Consider the following 24,257-nt stretch of genomic DNA (forward strand, 5'->3'; position numbering starts at 1 on the left):
TACTGTAAAAACGATTTTTAATAATGAAAGAAATAATATCCTTAATTTAAAGAGAGTAACCCTGTTAGTTTCCATTCATCATACTTGGCATGGGGTCCTAAAGGTTATTGAAAAGGACAAAATACATTTGAAGAAACACTAAAATAGCATGCAGTATATATATATAAGATTAATATGATGTTAATTATTATCAAACTCTGCATGGCTTGCTATTTGGAATAATAGAAACACATAGAATCATGTTTCTATGTGTGTTGGTAAGCTGCTCTATAGAAACGCAAGACCAAACATTTTTTTCCATCACATTTTTGGTTTAGTCGAACGACTACCAAATGATATTTTCTTTATTTCTTTAAACAAATTTAGAGCTCTGAACACATTTTATTTTATTTTAAAAACACGCGCTATAAAACCAGGTTAAATCGACCGTTCTACATTGTAAATGCCTGTAACAAGTAAGGAATATGACAGTTGTTGTCCATTCGTTTGATGTGTTTTATCATTTGATTTTGCCATTTGATTAGGGACTTTCCGTTTTGCATTTCCCTCGGAGTTCGTTTTTTTTGTGATTTTCCTTTTTAAAGATAATGAAGAGTGTTATCGTGTGAAGTTATCCTTGCACAAAAAATGATTTCATATTTCTAGATTTCTAGATATTCTTTTATATAGCCTTAATATCAATATGTTAAACGATTCGCAAGCATAAGCCAATAACACAGCTTGTTTCCACTAAGGTTCCACTAATGTTCCTTTTGCTCAACACATTTGCATACAATTAATAGCCCTATTAATCAAATAAATAGGGGAAACTATCCAGATATTAAAAACCGACCATGCATATACAAATGCACCAACGCCGGAGGTATCAGGTTTTAAAAAACTTTGAGAAAAACTTACATACATTACTATTTTTACTGTCCGTAAACAAATCCCAAGTGAGAGGACATCATTACAGATGAAAATAATATCTAAAACACACCTATCATCGAAATGGAAGATTTTATTCAATTCGTCAGCTTGAATATTTTTATCTCTTGGAACCGTTCAATTTCTAGAACAATATTATTAGTTAAAAATATTTTAAAAACATCTGTACATATAGCTCTTACCCGAAGCTCTTGATAGCATCTTTTCTAATTATCTTTGTTGCATTTTGATTATTAGTGTTAATTTTAACAAGTTTAAGATATTGATTACGGCTTTTGATTCTCTCTTGTCTGTTTTGTCCAACATAAAATTAGCTACATTTAATAAACCGACAATAAAACCAGCATCTGCATATTCGCTGGCATCGGAAAGACATTCACTCAGACATTCTATAAATATAAGCAATATAAATGCCTAAAACTAATTTTGTCACAGTAACAATAACATTGTTATTTAAACGAGTCTAAATTGAAAACTACGTTCAAACCTATGACTGCGTTGGATAAAAACCGCAATTTTTATACGTGTGCATGTCAAACAAATTTCGTTGTAGAAGGGTCTAAAAACAGCACAAACAACATTTTCCAAAAGACCAAAAGAGTGAAAAAGTATATTTAAACAAAACGCATTTGACTAACAGGTCGAACAACTGATGTCCTTTAACCCTGCTGACTGCCATTGGCGATTGCCAAATAAAATTGATCACAGATTGTAACAAAATGGATCTTATTATAAATTTAATACGTCACAGAAAAAGAAAAAAAAATTGTTAACTTGTGGACAGGATGTTGTGCCACAAACATTCGGTGTCAATATTTCTTTAGTACACCATATCCGGATTTCGACAATAAATGTCTCTTCAGTGATGTTAGGGATCGAAACGGTATTTGGAAGGCCATATAAAAAGCACCCTCATTTTTAGAGAAAGTACCCTCATTTTTAGATTAACTCTTGAATTTTAAGAGTCAATATATAGGATGAACGGATCATATAAACCGGAGGGAAAATATGATACATGCCCAAACAAAAAATATAAACGAGTCTAAATTGAAAACTACGTTCAAACCTATGACTGTGTTGGATAAAAACCGCAATTTTTATACGTGTGCATGTCAAACAAATTTCGTTGTAGAAGGGTCTAAAAACAGCACAAACAACATTTTCCAAAAGACCAAAAGAGTGCAAAAGTATATTTAAACAAAACGCATTTGACTAACAGGTCGAACAACTGATGTTCTTTAACCCTGCTGACTGCCATTGGCGATTGCCAAATAAAATTGATCACAGGTTGTAACAAAATGGATCTTATTATAAATTTAATACGTCACAGAAAAAAAAATTGTTAACTTGTGGACAGGATGTTGTGCCACAAACATTCGGTGTCAATATTTGTTTAGTACACCATATCCGGATTTCGACTCGTTTATATTTTTTGTTTGGGCATGTATCATATTTTCCCTCCGGTTTATATGATCCGTTCATCCTATATATTGACTCTTAAAATTCAAGAGTTAATCTAAAAATGAGGGTGCTTTTTATATGGCCTTCCAAATACCGTTTCGATCCCTAACATCACTGAAGAGACATTTATTGTCGAAATCCGGATAAGGTGTACTAAAGAAATATTGACACCGAATGTTTGTGGCACAACATCCTGTCCACAAGTTAACAATTTTTTTTTTCTGTGACGTATTAAATTTATAATAAGATCCATTTTGTTACAACCTGTGATCAATTTTATTTGGCAATCGCCAATGGCAGTCAGCAGGGTTAAAGAACATCAGTTGTTCGACCTGTTAGTCAAATGCGTTTTGTTTAAATATACTTTTTCACTCTTTTGGTCTTTTGGAAAACATTGTTATTTAAATATATACAAGAATCCCAATAATCTTTACAAGAAATAGTCATATGTAAATGCCTTGTCATTAATTAACAAATAATAGAAAATATGTTTCCACATACTGTAGCTTAATTTCAACAAGTAATATACATATATAACTTTCAAATAAAGAAGATATAATATTTTTCAATTTCTCAAATTTATTTAGAGGTATTTCTAAAGTTCCTTCTCCTAAATTAAAACCTAGCCATTCCATAATTTGAACTGGTGTCCATATGCTCTGACTATTATTTACAACAAAACAAAACTTTTTTAAATCACTTCTAATCTGTAAAGCCATATTTTCACAAATTTCAAAATTTTATGAAGTTTTCCAACAGTAATCTAAATTAACCACACTGGCAATGATTAAAACATTAAAATCTTTAATGATCACTATGAACATATATGTGATGATAACCATGCTTTAAATGAAATTTATAATTACATTTTGAATTATATGCAAAAGTAAATGCTTCATAAACACCTTTAAATTTTTTATTTTTTTTACTTTTCTACGTATTTATTAACATGTTTCAAATCTAGTACAAGTCTTGTTTTACCTGAATTACAGTTAACAGATTTACTTTAAAAGGTGGACACTATACTTCATTAATACAATAAGTAGTAAGAAGTTCATCTATTACTTTTCAACAAAAGTTTCAGGCTTAAGAGAGCTGATTTATTAGTAGGTCAATGAATACAAGGTGTTCAGTAATGGATGCAATTATATAGGGACTCATTACAGCGTATTTAAGTAAAAAGCATTTGCCTGTAAAAAAGTTTTCCAAAAAAAATCATATTTTTTTAATTCCCTTTAACGTTGATAACTTGAGCTCCAGGCTTGATTACATAATTGTTAACAGCGTCAAAATATACTTTCTTCGTTCTCATTTCATCTCACAACTTTTCTTTACTTTGACTTTTCTTTGGGGTTGTGCTGACTGTTGGTGACGGACGTCACTTGAATGGGCAGGATCTAGCGAAATGTCCTTGTTGATTGCGATAAAACCATTTCCCGGATCAGTTCTGTAACTGCCCTGTATTTTCTCTGAGTCCATTGCTTTCACTTATCCCACGAAACAAATTTTGAATCCATTTTCACTTTCTGAATAATTATTGCTTGGCCGGTCATACTGTTTTCAACTTTTTCTTTTCTAGATGCACCGGAAATAGTGGAACGCAAATTAAGTGCATCGTCCTTATCAGCAACCAAACGACTATCAAGGTATCTATTGACGGTGTCCCATCAATGTTTGTCACCGATTTTTAGAACTTTGTTCCTCTTCTGCAGCGTTCCATTTTCTTCTGCTATTATATCTCCAATGCATGTACGTACGATTTGACTTAATCAGTTCCTCTTTTTTTCAATTCGTTTCAGACCTTTCTGTATTGGAAGCGATGTCACTCTCTTCCTAAAAACAAAATCTGGAGTCGAAACACCGTTAGACTTCACTGGTTGTGCAAAATGGCATTCGAAATGTATGATTACATTAGGTTTCTACTTGTTCTAGAGCATTTATTAAGACTATTGAAAACAATTATACAGCAACATCAGTAGATAATTTTCGATCAGGAGATCGACTTTTGTTTTCAAATGTTATACCCCTTGGAAATATTAAATTTACGTAAAATGGCCTCAAATCTTGTCAGATTGTTATAAAACTTTAACTACAGGTTAATATCAGCAATATGTCGGACCATTTCTATTAGGGTGGCCGATCGACTTTTTAAAAAATGATATGCCTCTTGGAAATATAAATTTATGAAAAATAGCCTCGTAACCACACTTATTGGGGTCTGCACAACATCTGTTCCTAACTCCCAAATGTAGCAAGCAGTTGGTGCAAAAAAAAACTTTCGAATTTCATAGATTGATGTTTAAAGTATATAAAACATTAAAAACTGGTATTTGATTGTCATAATTTAAGATATAAGAAACCTGATTTTTTTTTAAATGTGTTATACTGGTTAACGTTTATATCAGCAATGTCTCGGACAAGTTAGAAAATCAGTAACGATCAAATATTTTTAAGATTTATACGGACAAGTGCATTGTAGCGCTCTCATGTGTTCATTATTTGCCAGATTTTGATTAAAGTTATACACCCTGTCATTGTGTAAATTTTCTAAGATAATTCTCGTATTTTTGTCTTTAATTTTTGCTAAAATTAATGTGTTTTGTTAATATGTCTTTTGGTTTTTCTTTGATACATTTGACACGGCTCTGTACTTATGTATCTCGTTATTGTGAATTTGTAAAACATTTTTCTATTTTTTTTCCTTTCATTTTTGCTAATGTGCTTTATCTATGCCTTTTTTTTATGTTTCTTTGATACATATATGAATTTAAGTAGCTCTGTACTTATACGTCCCGTTATTGTTATTGTACTATGGTAAATGTGTGACTGTGCTTTCTGGTTTTTAATTATTTTTTTTGCTAATATGCTTCGCCTTTATACCATTTTGGGCTTCTTTGTTACATATTGGTTTGATTTTATAGTGATTAAGATATAACAGAATGTTGACTGTTGTACTCTATTTTTGACAGTTTACCTATTATGTCTGTTTGTTTTGTTCACTCATTGTTGTCAATATAATAAGATTTGATGTAGCTGTCATACAAGTGAGACGTTTACAAAAATGTTGAAAACTTAAACTTTCTTCTTTTTTCCTCGACCACTTGCATGTACTTTACTCTTCTTTTTTTAATTACAATTTGATTTTTGTAATTAAATGTTCTGTAAGTTATTGAACCAATGCATGCATATATACTCATCTAAGCCCTATTTATTAAGTCTTGTTCAGTCCTGTAGTGGAACCGAATGTTTCTGCTCTGCCTGTAGATAATTTATGTTACTATATTTATGCTTTTTATGCAACAGCTTGCATTGCAACTGAAATTTTGCTTTTACATTTTAAATTTTGAAAGATTTCATATTTTTACTTTATAAATCATGAATTATCTTAAAAATAATTTTTAAACTGCAAATTTTAAAAAAGGAATAGGTCCGGTAAAGGCCGATTTTGGCCTCAAATTTCATGTTCATCTAACGAAAGTTTTTGGACACTTTTTAAACACTTAAGTGTATTTCAATTGATTCGATTAGTTTATGTGAAAGATTTTAACTGATTTAGTTATTAAAAACGCTCTGATTCAAGCTTAAATATGGAAAATCTATCAAATATGCCAAAACACGTCACTTTTCAGATGGTTTTGGTAAAAAATGAAAGTGGCCGCATCCGTGTTCATCCTCAACCTTTATATATTTTTTGTATTATCATCAAATACAACTTACATTTCAATATTATGAATGAACACGAATGCGGCCACTTTCATTTAGACGGAAATCGTCTAAAAATTAACCAAAATTCTACAATTTTAAAGATTTCAGTAATTTAGCTTGTCTTAATGATGCTAGAACGCGATATTTGTGCGTTGTATTGTCAAAAACAGCTCATATTCATATAGCAGAAGCATTTTACTTTCCAAAATATAGCTTGAAGATTACTTTTTCACAATTTTCTAAAACTGCTATATTTCAGGGCCAAAAAGGGGTCTTACTGAACCTACTTCTTTAGTGCTTCATATATATGTTTTGGTATTTGCAAGATACATGTATATGCTATTGCTTAGAGTTAATTTTTGGTGCTGCTTTTTATTCTTTATTTTTCATGCTGCATGCCTTGTTTTATTTGATATTGCATATGTTTTATATTCGATGAAAAGCTCATTAGAGCTTATGTTTGTACTGTTTGTAAATATGCCGAATCCAAATAAAGTTTTACTTACTTTTGCTGTTTGTTTTATATTTTTTACGAATCTGTAACTGACTTTTTCATTCAATGATTGTTGTCGCTAATAACCTTTCGAGTGTTTCCCGACGATTACCGTATCGTGACATTGATTAACAATTTTGTGGAGCCAGTACTGTCAAACAAGTGAATTGATAGAGCCATTTCTTAATCTATTTTTTTTCAGTAACAATTATATTTGTTGTTGTATTTTTTTCTTTAAGAATCATGCATTACTTTTGACCTTTCAGCACACGTTTGATTACATTCTTTTAACATGGTTTTCTCGCGAGCGGTGCCGACGTTGTAATGAAACATCTAGCAGTTAGGTCTCTGCATACAGGAAAATATCACAAAATTAGTGTAAGCTTCCTGTGCTAAAGCTTCACATTAGATACCTCGTTGGTAATCATACAATCTCCTTATTTGTATATTATCTTATAGAAATAAAATTCAAGTGTCATTCTTTTGATTTTTTTTTTAAATTCAAACAATTTGAACTACAATGAGATATTTGCAATTTCTGTTGAAAAATTGGCATCAAATGAAAAGCTCTTTGAAAGATGAAGTTTCATTTTGTGATACCTATGCTGAGTTCACACGTAATTCGAATTCGAATCGCATTAACTAATTCTAAAATTAGGTCAATTCGCATTGGAAACGTTTTACATCCTAATGTCAATTCTAATTTGAATTGCAATGCGCGTCAAATTCACTTTACTGTCCAAGCGACTTTAACTTTTAATTTGTATTCACAAAAGCGTATTTCTAATGCGAATAGGATAATTTGAATAAGCCGATTTGAATCAATTCGAATTAAAAAAAAAGAGTGTGTGAACAAAATAAGCTAATTCGATTCGAATTCGATTCGCATTCAATTCGAATTAAATGTCTGTGTGACTGAGGCATAAAAGAGGATGAAATTATTATCTGTTGACAGACCGATGAGGGACACCGTGTAATGACTTTAGCTATTGCCGTCTATGATTTCATTCTGCATAACACAAGTTTATAGAATACTCTTCAGTAGGAATATCCATTACCAAAAGTTTGGAAAGTCAAAGTACATAATGTTTGTCAGCAGTAAAACCTGAAAGGAATTTGAGTTTGCTTAAACTGTACATTAAGACAAAACTTACATGAAGGAGTTACAGCCTTGCTTTAGCAAAATACAGTTTTTTATATATCCTGGTTTTATAATTTGTATCATTGCATTCATGTCTCCTTCCACATTGTGTTTTATATTGTTAGACCTCTTTTGTTTATATATTCTATCCTTCTATAATGAAATTTGTTTTAAAAAGAAAAATCACAAAAATAATCAACTCCTTCGAAAATTCAATCGGAAAGTCCTTAATCACATGGCAAATTCAAATGACAAAACACATCAAACAAATGAACAACTGTCATATTCTTGACTTGATACAGGCATTTTCAAATGTAGAAACATTAAGACATTTCTAATACTTCATCTTCTTAGATCAAAAAGGTTTGGACATCACAACTTCTTTGACTCAAAAACAAATTTATATATCAGAAAAAGGAGTTGAAAACAAGAGTCAAATATTTAAATGAAACAAAAAGTAAATACTGAACTCAAATTCAAAACGGAAAGTCCTTATTCAAACAGCAAAGTCAAAACTCTAACACACCAAACAACGGATGGATTACAACTGTCACATTCCTGATTTCGTACAGGCATTATCTTGTGTACAAAATGGTGGATTGAACCTGGTTGTATAGCTGGCGAATTGATACCAATACAACACACTCACAAATCTGCATTAAAAAATAAAGAAGAATGTGTTTGAGGGCACAAATGTGCACGGTCAAGCTTTGCAATTTTCAGGGTTAAAAAGGGGAAAGCTCTAGAAAGGTATGACTCACTGTCCAAATTCAAACTATGTCTGCTTATTGTGGTTCTTAACCTTGTGTCTTGAGTTTTATACAAATTTGGATAAGAAACTGTGTGGAAAAGAAATGTGAAGGACAGACAGAATGATGGTCATGGGAAAAACTTAATGCACACATTGCCTATGGCAGGGCCATGAAAAAAATAGAAGGCTTAATTTGAGTATGAACCATTAGAAGTCATCGAACAGACAAAACATATGCTCAGCCCTATCAGATGTATTCATAAAAAAAAATACAATGGTTATTCAATAAAAACATAAATTCAAATGATTCACATATATATGATTTATTGCAAATATAATTCATAGATACATAATTTGATAAAAATATATATCTGAAAGACAATGGGTGTAGAACATGGCAACAAGAACCAAATATTTGTACATTTTTATATTGTATATAAACACATAAGTCATTTATATTGTAAACTAATTAACAGAAATAGTCATTTTCATTTTAATTGCTGAAACATTTTCTTTGCAAATTTTCATTTTCTATGTATGTTTTGTTGCAATTTACTAATAATATTCTCAAAAGTCAATGAATGTACATTAACTTAATAAAATGTAATTTATTGACATTTTTTAGCAGGTTTTATTAAAATCCTCCTAAAACATCAATTATTTGGAAAGCTAAAAGATATTCTGTCCAGTAAAGAAAAATTAATGTAGGTCAAAGTTTTCACTGACCATGCTGACTGGTCTAATCATTATCTGTGTTTCTTTTTTGCATTTAATACTTCCTTTTAATGCTTATATACACAGTTCATCAAAAGAAATTATAACTTCACTGCAAAATGTTAAATAACATAGCCATGAAAAAAAGCTTTTGCAGGGAAAAAAATTACTAAAATGTTTTCTTTGGAATTCACCTTCAGAGGTTGCAAAATGTTCATGTCATTAATAAGGGTGTCGTGAGTTGATTTGAAGGTGCAACTTGCAGTAGTCAAGGTAGTTAATATTGTAAGTTCACAAATTTTTGCATGCATTTATTAATTGATTTTAATCCTCACAATTTTAGGAAATACCGGTACTGCATACAAATAGTGCTTTCAAAATTGAAAATGTGTGAAATGAGTTTAATTTTATGTGAATCCAATCTTTTTGAAATGTTCGCAATATTAAAGATGTTGAAAAGATATCTGATGTTGCATTTGGTATAAATTTCAAATTATCAAATAGATAAATAAAGTAATCAACTAACAATTAATAGCACAATAGATTTTAGCACCAATAGAAATAAACATACATAGGTAAATAATGTACACCTAAAAAACTTTTACATAAAATTATAAAAATCTTGATGTTAAAAAACAATGCAAAATAGTTAAATTTGCATTTCGAATAGTACAGTTTGTGCTTAATAAATGAATGACAAGGCACTTTTTAAAACAAGAAGAATGTAGAACAAATTGTTATTTGTAAAATGACAAACTTTTAATCTAAAGAGCACTCATATATGCCTTTCCCATAAACATTACGCTGTCACATTTATGCAGTTGTCCCAAGTCAAGAGTGTTTGGCCTTTGTTGTTCTTGTATGGGTTTTTTAAATTTCAGTTCATTTATATGTTTCAGAGTTAAGTGTGACCTCCACTTTCACTGAACTAGTATATATTTTTTGTTTAGGAGCCAGCTGTTTTGTAGGTGTGCCAAATAGAGGTTTATTTTTAGATGACATTACCTTTCTTATCAAACACCTATATATGTTATGAAATGATAGTAGACTAGAATACCACAGATAAATATCATATAATATTCATCATACAGATAAGACTTCTTTTACCCTTTAAGCACTTAAAGACAGTAAACAGTTATGAAAAAAATATTTTGTACTTTTTTTATGTAGGAGGAGTTCCTGGAATAATAATTATGTAATTCTAATTCCAGGAATGTATTTCATCTAAGAGATTTACCTTGAATAATGATTACATATGTAACAGTTTACAATGATATTTATTAAGAGAAGTTTCTGGAATATTTATTGTATAACACAATTGCCAGGAATATCTCATATTCAAATAAAAATTATTTGGCAAGGTATTTCCCTTTAAATTTTAAAGACGCTTAACATTTAACACTTAAAAACTTTGAGCAATAAATGTTTAAATAAGTGAAAAAATGATTCTAACTTTCATTTATGAAAAATATCATTCATGTATAAAAGTACAAATACATGAGATACTTTTAAATGCACTTAGATGTAAACAATCACATGATGAATATGTATGTTTATTAATATTATTTTGATTTTATCTTATATTTTGACCTTTAAAAATCCCTCTATCGTTTTATTTCCAATCTTTCCAAAACAAATATATAGGGCTTGAAGTTAGGGAATCTATTCTATGAATAAAAAAAATCATGTATTTTAATAAAATACCATGTAATTTTAGTTCTTTTGAGAAAATTTTGTAATATATTATTTTGTTGGCTTAGTGGAACATTTATTAAGCAGATCAAATATACAGTTACAAGTACACTCATCAATCATAATGTACTGAAGATCTTCTTTACTTCAAGTTTTGCAATGAACTGTTGCACTGACATCCTTTTGAAAAAACGTTGACTAGAACCATGTGACTAAGAAGTTGGGTACTTCTGTGCACCTTCATGTTAAGTGCTGGTTCTCTTAAGATCATGTGATCAAGCTATTTTTCCTGATAAACTGAAACTGTGCTTTTTATCCAGGATGATGCTGACATATTGCATTTATCATTAATTCTGAGTAGGCAGCGTTGATGTCACCTTCAATGTGGTACTGCTTTAGTCCTTGTCTATTAGTTGTCCTGGTAACCTAAAAAAAAAAAAATTTAAATTATTTTTTTATTGTGGAGGACTAGTTACTGTCATTAAGGTAACCTACCATTTAATTTCAATACAGAAGCATTGCCTAAATACAACACACTCTTGTTAGCCTAAGACAAATAACATTCATAAACAAGTACATAAAATACAGTCAAGAAAAGTTAAGTTCTTGTAGGTTATATTAAAAAAAAACACACATAATATAAAAAAGAAGATGTGGTATGATTTCCAATGAGACAACTATCCGCAAAAGACCAAAATGACAGACATTAACAACTATAGGTCACCGTATGGCCTTCAACAATGAGCAAAGCTCATACTGCATAGTCAGCTATAAAAGGCCCCAATAAGACAATGTAAAACAATTCAAACAAGAAAACTAACAGCCTTATTTATGTAAAAAAAATGAATGAAAAACAAATATGTAATACATAAACAAACGACAACCACTGAACTACAGGCTCCTGACTTGGGACAGGCACATATATAAATAATGTGGCAGGGTTAAACATGTTAGCGGGATCCCAACCCTCCCCCTAACCTGGGACAGTTGTATAACAGAACAACATAAGAACAAACTATAAAAATAAGTCTAGAATTTCAACAATTGAAAATTAAAGAAAGGTATGATAAAAATCATGTCAGTACTGACACATTGACTCTGGCGCTAATTACACCCTCATAAACTAGCAGTCAATCAAATGTAAATCTTATTTTATGAAATGTTAAATGTGTCAAACATTTTCATGTAGACTTGTGAAACAAGATGTTCACTACTGATGTTTTCTGTACTGCTAAATTACAACCAATGATTTGATCTGAATGACAAGATCAAGATAGTCATTTCTTGATATATAGATATATACTATACCTTATGAAAATGACAAGCACATTTTCCTTGTAAGAAATCTTTATATCTAGACATAGTCATATTAAATGTAGGTATAACATGGAATCCATGGTCAGAAGCATATCGGCCTACTTCTCTTTCTTGTATCTCTAACTTTTCTTGATGGTCCTGGAATAAAAGGAAAAGTGACAAGATTAGCATGAGACACAGGCATGAATAAAACACCCAGTTATCTTACAATTTTGCAAAACTTAGTCACAATAAAATTTGCAAATTATCTACAAAAGTCCTTTCTGCTGCAAACTTGTAACTAGGAGATGATGAGTTTCTTCTAATTGAATATAAAAATTTTAAATTTTAATAGTCTGCTTTAAAAAAAAAACGTTTTAGTGAGGTAAACCCTGAGCAGACTATAAACCTGAATGAACTTTAAAACATGCTGTAACAAAATAATACAGAGGTAACTTAACCACATTTTGTCTACTCACTTGTGATGCAAAATGTACACCTTCTACATGCTGATGAAATCCTGCACCATGACCTTTCATAATCAATTTGATTCCCGTCAATCCCTCCCTGAAACAATTATATGATCAATGATAAAAAAAAAACCTACAACTCGTTATCTACATTTATAATTTCAATTTTAGTTGATTATAGGTTTTTTTTCATGCAACATGTTTGCCATTTAAATATCATGTTTTAACATACTTGAAGTTCATTTTCCAGTGTGTTTTATTCAAATTGTTGAAAAAGCAATGTGCAAACTATTTTTCAAATTTGCTTATATTCTTAAATGTCCCTTTCATTTTCCATATGATATGTTCCTGCACATCCAAGGCTTTTACAGCCCTTGTTACTTAATTCAATGTCAAGTTCACTTATATGAACTAATCCTCATATTAATTTTCCTATTGTGAAATTCTTCCAAAATGTTCAATACGACTTAAGAACTATTAAGTAATCAATGCTGCCTATAACATACCTTTTCAATGCCTTCCATATGACATTAATGTGTTGTTTGCCTAACCAATGAACTCCTCCGACCACCAATACAGTGTTACTGTTATTCTCTAAAGGTGATGTCCTGTTAAAATAATAAAGGATAAGTTAAACTATTTTCTTGAATTTTCATTTTCCCGCAAGGGAGAAAATATAATAGCAGAGTTTCACCTGAATTTGCTTTTATCTTTTCAATACAGGGAGATAATAGATATAGGAAGATGTGGTGTGAGTGCCAATGAGACAACTCTCCAGATAACTCTTTTTTGTTGTTGTAAAATATGATTTAATAGAGATCAAAGATGTTTTTTTGGCACTTAACTTCCTTATTTTCACAATACAGGGAGATAACTCTAATTTTTTTCTGTGAAGGTGATTAAAAGATAGTAAAGGTAGTTTCTGTGAACAATTAAATATCAGTAAAGAATAAAAGTTTGAAGGCCAATTATGAAATATAAAATAATATATTCTTTTTACATACCATTTAATAAGTTGATACACAGCTTTATCAAATCCTGGTCTATGGTTGTTAGGCAACCAGAATTGTGGGTAATATGCAAAACTCATTAACGTCTGCTGATTGTTAACACTGGTATAAAACTTCAAATCATGAGTTTTATCCCAGTCGTACAAAGTTCCATTTATCTTTTCTAAAATATAGTGCATGATACCACGATTTGTAGAATCTCCAATAAATAAAACTTTCTTTCCAACAAAACATTTCTTCACTTCTGTAATGCTATGTCTCCTGTGCTGACATGATGATGGCTGCCATCTTGCTTGTTGCCAATAGCAACTTTCTCTATCTGAACATGAATAACATGGAACTTTCCAATCAGCTGCAAACAAATACTAGTTAAAATTTTACGTTAAAACTTAAACTATAACATTATTTAATCATGATTTTTTTTCATGCTTCTGAATATTTATAACTTTCAAACTATAACTTTACCAACAGATTAAACTTCATTTGAATAGAGAAAAACAAATTGTTTCTTTTATTTACCTAACATGCATTTCCAAACATCTCCTACATGACAAAGAAGATATGACAAAAGATATGCTTATATTTATGGTAAAAGTTTCAGCCAAAATTTTATAACTTTAAAAAAATAATACATACCATCTAAAGAATCTTGATAATTATAACAGTATGGTTTCTTGTTTGACTCTAAAATAAACTGGTTCCATGTTGTATACTGAGCTGATGGTTGTAATCCACAGTTCTGATTAGGTAGAAACTTCAGTGTACAATCCTATAAATTAAATAAGAACCAATAAATAATACAAAAAAATCATTATTTGTACATAAATCAGTTTGTTTGCTTTCTCCTTGGCAGTTATACCACATCTTCATTTTTTTATTGCTAGGAACACATGGAAATTCAGTACCTGTTAGGCCATGTAGTTTAATAGTTAAATCTTTTAGTATTGTACTATACATGCCTTTCATTGTAAAATTAAGCTGAGAACATATGTTTTCGGTACAGTACTAAGAATTTCCTGCAGTGTATAATTTACCTGTTGAGAACACATGTTTTCAGTATAGTACTATATGTTTGCCATGTAGTATATAATTTACCTGTTAAAGAACACATGTTTTCATTACAGGACTGTGTATAATTTACCTGTTTAAGAACACATGTTTTCAGTACAGGACTGTGTATAATTTACCTGTTTAAGAACACTTGTTTTCAGTACAGGACTGTGTATAATTTACCTGTTTAAGAACACATGTTTTCAGTACAGTACTAGAAATGCCTGTCTGTCCTCCATATTTCCTATAGACATTGAATGTGTAGATATTTACTATAACTGGTTGTCTTTTACTAATATCCACTACATGTATCTTTATTAAATTGTCTCCAAGTCCTATTGTGAAGTTGCTCCTACTATAAAAATTTAAACAATATATACATTTTTTAAATGTTAAATGGAAAGTATAAATGTCTAAGTTCAAAACTTTATTTTACAAGGGTTTAAGATAAGGATATATGTATAATAAAGAAAAGACAAACTGTAAACATGTTTCAACACTATTTTCAATGATGTGCATGCAGTGTGATTTAGTAAATCTGCTGATTAATCAAATTTACATAGTGACTCAAAGAAGGAAATACAATAAACAGGCAAGGAAAAACAGTTTTGAATAAAAAGTGATGATTTTTGGGCACGAAAGATGTTAACAGACTTTTCTAAAAATTAAACTGGTTCTATTGTAACATGTAATATTATACCTGACTAAACCACTTATGTTGTCAAATCTAGCTTCAGTTTTACTGTCTTTAGTTCTGACATCAAAATGTAACATTATAATGTCATAGTTCACTGTAATGTTATAATTCGTCTTATATGGGTCAAGGTGAAGGTCAATTGTGGGATATACCTCCAGATGGCTTAGTAATGTTGAACCTTCCTCATCTGTGAGTAAAAATATGCTTATTTATTACATAACTTATACAAAATAGTGTTGAAATACATTGTGTCCAACTGGTTGTCCTTTTTTTTCTCATAAAATCTGTTTAAATGGACTTGAACATAATGATATCTTTAGAATGATATTTTCTGGAATTATTTATGCTTTGAATAAAAATAATTTTGTAAAGTTCCTTATAAACATTTAGCAATTGTCTTTATCTTAGTTTTATTTGACCTTTAAAACATGACAATGACCTTCGAATGCCTTTGGATTGTGTTTTTTTGTTGTTTAGGGTTAATATTCCATTAAAATATAACCCACACTGTTATCTATTGATTATTTACCTACCAGATAGTATATAGTCTTTCTGATCACTACTTTTAAGATGTCTGCGGAAGTTTGAGCTTGGAACCCTGCAAATAATTAAAAACTGTCATTCAGTTTTTTATCTATCAAATTCATCTTAAAGTTTTAGGGCTATTATTCTGTCAAATGGGAGTTTTCTTAAAGGAAACATGAACTATATCTGTAAGTCACCATTAAACACTAACACATTCAAATTAAAAAATTTGTTTAATGAAAAAAATTGAAACAACAGTTAGATTTTAGATGAAAGGAAGGTTGAAATAGCAGGTGCAGGTAACTCTATATATGCCTTGGCCACTGAGTGGCAGGGCTTAACTAAATATTACTTACAAATTTGATCTGAGTAAATCTTCCTCAACATAATCCACCTCTGCAGATAAGTGACTCTCCACTTGATGAAGGAGAGAATGTACGTCAGTGGTAGAATGGAACTCTGGGATATGATGTTCCTTGATCTGTTGATTAAGTGTCTGTAGAGATCTATCATTTATCCAGATCTTCTGAAGTCTGGTTATATCTGATGTATAATCATCTGACAATGAAGGATACAGCTAAAATAAGAAACAATACCTTGTTCAACTTGTCAAACTGAGATTTGGTATAACAAAAGAATTTCAAACTCAGTATACATTAAGCCAAGCTACCATGACTAAACAAACATTGGTAGGTATAAAACAACCAGATGCTCCGCAGGGCGCAGCTTTATACGACCGCAGAGGTCAAACCCTGAACGGTTGGGCCTAGTATGACACAACATTCAAACTGGATACAGCTCTGACTTAGGATTCTTATTAAAAAGTTGACACATCATAGGTTTCCGACACAGAATGAATGTGGTCTTATGAACTTAAAATGTTTTTTTTTTTTTGCTTTTGAGCAATTCAGTATGCTGTCGAATATTAATCCTTTGATATTTGAAGAAATCTTCTTTTTCATTTCTGAAATCTGAAATAAGAAAAAATTAACTCCACCAATTTTTTTCACCTCCCCCTTTCCCTTTTTCCAAAAATGATCTCAATTCAAATTTCTTATGAAGTTTTCAACAATAACTACTCATTTAAATATATCATAAAATATCAAATGTCATACAGTCATGATTTAATTAATTTAACTACTTTTCTGGACAAAGAAAGATAACTCCAATGTAACATTTTATATTGGCAAATTTCCAATAAAGTTCATAAACCTAAAGATTTTGGCAAATTTCCAATGGAATTTATTAATAATAAAGTTTTTGGCAAATTTCCAATATACATAATTTAAGAGCAGTTTAGGTGAGATATTAAAATGAGTTTCAATTACCAACCTTACACTGCTTTTAAATTATGTTTTGTACTTTAAGTAATTGTCCATTAACCTGGAAACTCTTTCCCCCCCTTTTTTGCACCTTATTCCTTAACAGTTTGAGCCATAACTCCCAAAGACAATTCTTACCATCCCTTTGTGGTATTCCAATATCCAAAATCTAAATACATGGTTAGATTTATCATATAAAAAAAAAACAAGAATTCAATTTTTGATGAAATCAAATAAAAAAGTTTAATTTTGGACCCTTTAGACCTCAATGTGAACCAATTTGATAACTGGTCCTAAATATTAAAAATCTAAATGCATGGTTAGATTCAGCATATTGAAGAACCCCATATATTGAATTTTTGTTGAAATCAAACAAAGTTTAATTTTGGACCCTGATTGGGACCAACTTGAAAATTGGGCCCATAATCAAAAAACTTAGTACATGTTTAGATTCAGTATATCAAAGAACCCTGAGAATTCGATTTTTGTTAAAATCAAACTAAGTGTAATTTTGGACCCTTTGGACCTTAATGTAGACAAAGGAGTAGTCTGGTCCCTTTTTGGCCCCAAAATATAACAGTTTCACAAAATTGTTGAAATGTAAACTTTTAGTTATCTATTGGACAGTTAAATGATTCTGTTACATAAATATGGGCTGTTTTTGACAATACAATGCACATATATCAGGTTGTAGCACCATGAAGTCATGCTAAATTACGGATATCTTCAAAATTCTATCATTTAGTTAAATTTTAGACAGTTTCCGTGTAAAACGAAAGCGGGTGCATTCGTTTTCATCCTTAATATTGAAATGTAAGTTGTATTTCATGATAATACATAACATATATAAAGATTGTGGATGAACACGGATGCGGCCACTTTCGTTTTTGACAAAAAACATTTAGAAAGTGTTGTTTTTTGGCATATTTTGGAGATTTTTCATATTTGAGCTTGAATCAGAGCGTTTTAAATGACTAAATCAGTAAAATTCTTCAAATAAATTAATTGAATGAAGTGAAATAGACACTTAAGTGTTTAAAAAGTGGTCAAAACTTTCGTCAGATGAAACTGAAATTGGAGGCCAAAATGAGTCCTTACCGGACCTACTCCTTTGAAAACGGGACCAAAAATTAAAAATCTAAATACACAGTTAGATTCAGCATATCAAAGAACCCCTATTATTCAATTTTTGATAAAATCAAACAAAGTTTAATTTTGGCCCCTTATTAATTGGGACCAAAACTCCCGATATCAATCCCAACCTTCCTTTTATGGTCATAAACCTTGTGTTTAAATTTCATCGATTTCTATTTACTTATACTAATGTTATGGTGCGAAAACCAAGAAAAATGCTTATTTGGGCCCTTTTTGGCCGTAAATTCCTAAACTGTTGGGACCTCAACTCCCAAAATCAATCCCAACCTTCCTTTTGTGGTCATAGACCTTATGTTAAAATTTCAATGATTTCTATTGCCTTAAACTAAAGTTGAAGTGCAAAAACCATGAAAATGCTTATTTGGGCCATTTATGGCCCCTAATTCCTAAACTGTTGGGACCAAAACTTCCAAAATCAATCCCAACCTTCCTTTTGTGGTCATAAGCCTTGTATTCAAATTTCATAGATTTCAATTGACTTAAACTAAAGTTAGAGTGCGAAAACTAAAAGTATTTGGACGACGACGACAACGACGACGATGCAGAGGACGACGCCAACGTAACACCAATATAAGACCAAAATTTTTTTCAATTTTTGCAGTCGTATAAAAACTGAGAGGGAAATAATGAACTTACAAGATTAAATATGTCCTAACTTGCATGAAAAATATCTAGAACTGTTTTTTTTTTATTTTCTAAATCAGTTAATTATTGTACATTCATTCAGTAAATTATTTTCCATACAAAGACTGCTACCTTTATAAAATGTCCTAATGATTTACTCTCTTGTGCATTATTTAGGAGGTAAATCAGATCAGAATCCAGTAAACACACACCATAACCATTTCTGCATTTCTGTAAAAGAAATATATAATAATAGAAAAATTTGTTGAATCATTCTTCTTTATTGATCAGAGAAAGCTTTGTAAATCTTAAAGGAAAACATTTTGCAAAAGAACAAGGCTTAAGCATTACTCCTATTTTTGTATACCCTCCCCCTTCGAAAATAATAAAAAAAAAATTAAAGAACCTTAGTGAGCACGCTCACATATCCCACGTCTTCATATTGTCACTGGAGAAACAAAATCTCACAGGAGCTGCGATGACAAACTACTGTTAAGTATTTTTGGGGAATTTAAATTCCAAGTGAGAGGAGTCAATAGTATAGTGAGGCAAATAAGTTCAAAGGGGCTTAACTCCTAGAAAAAAATAATTGAATCGCAATTTCCCGTCGATATGCACAACTACATAGTATGTCCTTATTATCTGAAAAGGTTTCGTGAAATTCTGTTGTGTGGTTTGAGAGGAGTTGCGATGACAAACTGTTGCAGTAGTACATTAAAGTAAATAAGTTCAAAGGGGCATAACTCCTAGAAAAAAAATTGAATCGCAATTTCCCGTAGATATGCACAACTACATAGTATGTCCTTATTATCTGAAAAAGTTTCGTGAAATTCTGTTGTGTGGTTTGAGAGGAGTTGCGATGACAAGAAACAGGACTGAAGGACTGACGGACGGACGGGTCAAAAACATTATACCCTCCGCAACCCGTTGCGTGGGGTATAATAATATATACATATATCACTATTGAATTAATTTGAATTTGAATAGAAGAGATTATTTCATTTCTAAAACTGGTATTTCAAAAAATTGTTAAAGAGTTTTTATAAATTCTATCAAACATTGAACCAAGAAAATTTGAATAATTGTTCCTCAATATATAAAATACGGTATTAACAAATATAAATGAATTCATAGAATTTATTGTATTCATGTTTATCAGATGGACAGAGAAATAGAGGAAAATGTCAATACTATTAACTATCTGAAATGACATGGAGACTGAGCTATTGGATCTATTCAAGGGGAAATAACTATGATTTGTAGAAAACTTTTCCAAAATGCTAATTAATTTCTTAAATCTGTTTTTCTTTTATTTTCATTTCAAGCATTTGAAAATCATAGCCATAGCTTTACAGTTTTACCATAGTGTTAGATATTCACTACAAAATTTGATAAATATATCATTCGATCTTTGTTTTAGGAACATAAACAAGCATACCTTCCGATCCAGAATAATATCACTGCTACTTTCACCAAGTGCTACAGCTACATCCATTGAAACTGTTTCCTTGGTGATCATTAGAGAAATAGTATCTTTAACTATGTCAAAACTGTCACTTTGAGGCAACAGTTTCACCTACACAGAAATTAAAAGATAGCTGTATTCATATAAGTATGGTTGATTTTTTTTAATTTTATTTTCCATATATTTGTACAGTTGATAAACTTCATATTTTCATGTAGATTTTTTCTTAACAGTTTTAACATTGATCCTTTTTTTTTCATGCAATAAAATCAAAAATAGTTTGTACACGTTCACAAATGTAAAGTACAGTTACGAGTACTTGCACTTTATGAATAATTAATTTTTCAACAATTGCTGTTTACTTCTTTAAGAAGTCTCAACAAAGACATTTAATTAGATCTGATTGCAAAACAAGAATGTGTCTCCAGTACACGAATGCCCCACTCGCATTATCATTTTCTGTGTTCAGTGGATCGTAAAATTGGGGTAAAATCTCTAATTTGGCATTAAAATTAGAAAGATCATATCATAGGCAACATGTGTGCTAAGTTTGAAGTGGATTGGACTTCAACTTCATCAAAAACTACCTTGACCAAAAACTTTAACCTGAGGCGGGAAAGACGGACGAACGGACGGACGGACGAACGAACGGACAAACGGACGCGCATACCAGAAAACATAATGCCCCTCTACTATCCTAGGTGGGGCACAAAAATCAGACTTATAGTTGTGTGTTTTTCTAAACTAAATAATATGCAAAATTGTATTCAAACCTTTAATATGATTGGATGGAAATTTGCTGTGAAGATCACATGGTACTGTAACAACTGTGTATACTGGTTGTATCTACAATAGAATTGGTGATTTACAAACTTCCAAAAAGAAGATATATATCATCTGATATCATTTTGCAAGCAAAAAGATGAGATGTTATGATTTTTTTTTTATATTCAGACATATCTGATGAATAATTAAAAGTGATGTTGCTAAATTAAGATAAGAAAGTATTTCTTTTAGCCAACCTTATTTATTGTCTGACACAACCTCATTTAAAAAAGGATTTTTGTATATGGTGATTTTTGTATATGTTTAGTAAGTTCTTTACAACCTTTAACCTTAGATCTTGTTAATCTTTAATATATAAACTATTTTTTATCATTTTCAAAGCAAAAATCAGTCACTTGTAATAATTAAAAAGTTTAAATTATGTCATGCATCACTTATTGCATCCATTTTGTTGAATAGTTTGGTTTTTTACAAAAATCAAACAGACCTTAACAACAAACCCTCAACTTGAAATGACACATTTTTTTTACACAACAACTTACATGTTATTGTATTGTAGATTCAGTTTCAATGCTAAATTCTCTGAGGTAAGTAAACTTAAAACAACAGACTGCTTCAGTTTTTTCCACCAAATGCCCTCTGATGTTTCACCAAAACTATCTGATATGTATGTCTACAAATAACGTGTGAAATATCAATATTTCAGACATCTTAATGACAGCTAATAAAATATTGCATAAAAAGTGTTGTGCAATTATTTACCCTGCCTGTGTCAAACAAATCATCTTCCCTGAATCTGTCATACAATAAATAAATTTGGTGTATTTACTGTCATCTGATTGGTTAAAATTATTAGTTTTATTTTCAATGTTGTCAATTTTTATGGCGACAAGCCCACTCTGACGTTGTATATTCATACGCCAACTTGTGTGTACGTTGTACGTTGTTATTGTTAATATAAATAATATGAAAAGTTCTTTGAGCCTTATTTTAAATAGAAATTTATTTATAATGAATGGCAATATTTTATTTTGATTTTATTGAACCATAAAACTAATTTTTGACTCTTCACATTTTACATAATCCGCTTCACAGATTATTCAATGTAAAGAGTCAAAAATTAGTTTTATGGTTCAATAAATTCAAAATAAATAATAGCCATTCATTAAATGCAATTTTGAAAAACAAAATATGCAAAACATTTTGTCTTCACTCAAAAATGAAAAACTATGCTAATAGAATATATAAAAAATTTAAAAAGGTAATTTGAAACTTGGGTAAAAAAATCACAAGAATAACATACCTTCATTTTTTCCAGATCTTTTCCAGAGTAGATGTATAGTCTTACAGGAAACATGGCTGCCACATAAACATTTAGTTTCATATTGATGATAGAACCATTATTTCTCAAAAAACTGCTGTTGTTGTGCCATAGACTACCATTGTATCTGTTAAAACAATGAAACCAATACTGTGTCAAACAATGTGATTTTCTATTTCTTGCAAAATTGAAATCCACTTAATTTACCATTTCAGAATGTGAAGTACTTTGTGGTATCTCATCGTTCATACCCAAAATCATAATAAGGTCATTGGTTGAATTTCATCGTTTGAAAGTTTTAAACCAATCACACCATTTTGGTGTTTGCTTTTATATAAATATTACCAAGAATGTGTTGGATCAGATATTGTGATTTAAACTTACCTAATATCTCTTAAATCTGTTCCATGTTTGGTCTGAATTCCTTTCTGTTCATCATACAATAAATAACTAGACTGAAGTTTCATTTTGGTTTCTATTAAGGCTGATAGTTTGTCATAGCATGTTGTATTATGACTCTCTGCAATACAATAATTTTTAATGAGAATGAGCATTGTTAAAAGTTTTGCATTGTAGTCAGCTTTATAAGTATTTTTTATACAAATTTTAAACATTTCATAATTGAATATAAAACATGTGAGTGAAGTTTTTGTGCTGAAATACTCAGTTCATTTAAAGTTTTTTTTGTGTTGCTCCTTTTTTAGTTTTCTATGTAATGTTAAGTGTACTTGCTTGTCTTTTGAAATTTTTTCCCCATTTTTTTGTCATGGCGTTGTCAGTTTTTCTTTGACTTATGTGTTTTGAATGTCCCCGTGGTATCTTCCGTCTCTTTTTCCTATATAGATATTCTAAGTGTTCTTTATTCCCTTTTTTAACTAATTTTGAAAACATTTGTTTAATCCTTTATTCTGCTATACAGTATATAAATACCTGTAACTTTACTATAGACTGTATGTAGGTAACAGATATATTCTGGCTGTTCAATTACTTGATGTAGGACGGGTATGTGGTTGTACTAAAAGATAGTAATAGACGTATTTTCACTTGTATGCCCATTTTATCCGCCATTACATATATTTCACAGGTTCCTGTAAACTTTGACATCATAATTCAAAAGATTTGATGTCATGGTACTTAGACAGTGATTGTTGCTCAATGACGTCAAAAAGTGATTCAGAGAAGTTCTAAGGTCATTGGGAGGCAAAATACAGCTAAATACCAAAAAAAGTAAATATGTATATACAAAGATGCAATGAATCAGACTAATAACTAAAACAATTCTTAAAGATAATGAGTCGTTGCAAAACATTTTGAATACAATGGGGTTTTTTTTTAAAACTCTTTTGAAAGGTGTGGTATAATTGGTTAACATACAGATAAGTATCTGAATGCTGGCCACAAACCATCAATGTAAGAGGGCAAAGAATACTATAGCACTGCTTCAACAATTCTCTATCCTTACCTTGATATAGGCATCATGTCTATTTTCTATATCAGTTTTACTTGCAGTCCATACCACAGACCAGTTTCCTTTTGTATCTAGAAAACAAATATCAAATAAACTATGTTTAACATTTTATATACAAGATCATCTCTAAAAACATCGGACACAAGCACTGCTTGTACTATCATGTTCCCATTTCAGTGAACAA

At 30.5% G+C, this 24,257-nt stretch overlaps 1 protein-coding gene across 1 annotated transcript; it reads right to left on the minus strand.

The window, feature by feature from the left end:
• Positions 1 to 8,785: 8,785 nt before the first annotated feature.
• On the minus strand, positions 8,786 to 24,154 carry LOC134700336 (cadherin-like and PC-esterase domain-containing protein 1). Its single transcript, XM_063561692.1, has 18 exons — positions 24,068 to 24,154; positions 23,536 to 23,620; positions 22,990 to 23,125; positions 22,588 to 22,732; positions 21,827 to 21,957; positions 21,272 to 21,344; positions 20,472 to 20,609; positions 19,166 to 19,264; positions 16,289 to 16,509; positions 15,941 to 16,005; positions 15,411 to 15,594; positions 14,894 to 15,065; positions 14,297 to 14,429; positions 13,655 to 14,012; positions 13,157 to 13,258; positions 12,660 to 12,747; positions 12,193 to 12,339; positions 8,786 to 11,310 (listed from the first exon to the last, which is right to left on the minus strand). The coding sequence occupies exons 3-18, from the start codon at positions 23,070 to 23,072 to the stop codon at positions 11,197 to 11,199; spliced, it is 2,253 nt and encodes a 750-aa protein (XP_063417762.1). The 5' UTR covers positions 23,073 to 23,125; positions 23,536 to 23,620; positions 24,068 to 24,154; the 3' UTR covers positions 8,786 to 11,196.
• Between the last annotated feature and the right edge of the window lie 103 nt (positions 24,155 to 24,257).

The sequence above is a fragment of the Mytilus trossulus genome, unplaced genomic scaffold (genome assembly GCF_036588685.1).
Source record: "Mytilus trossulus isolate FHL-02 unplaced genomic scaffold, PNRI_Mtr1.1.1.hap1 h1tg000138l__unscaffolded, whole genome shotgun sequence".
Taxonomy (NCBI): Eukaryota; Metazoa; Mollusca; class Bivalvia; order Mytilida; family Mytilidae; genus Mytilus; species Mytilus trossulus.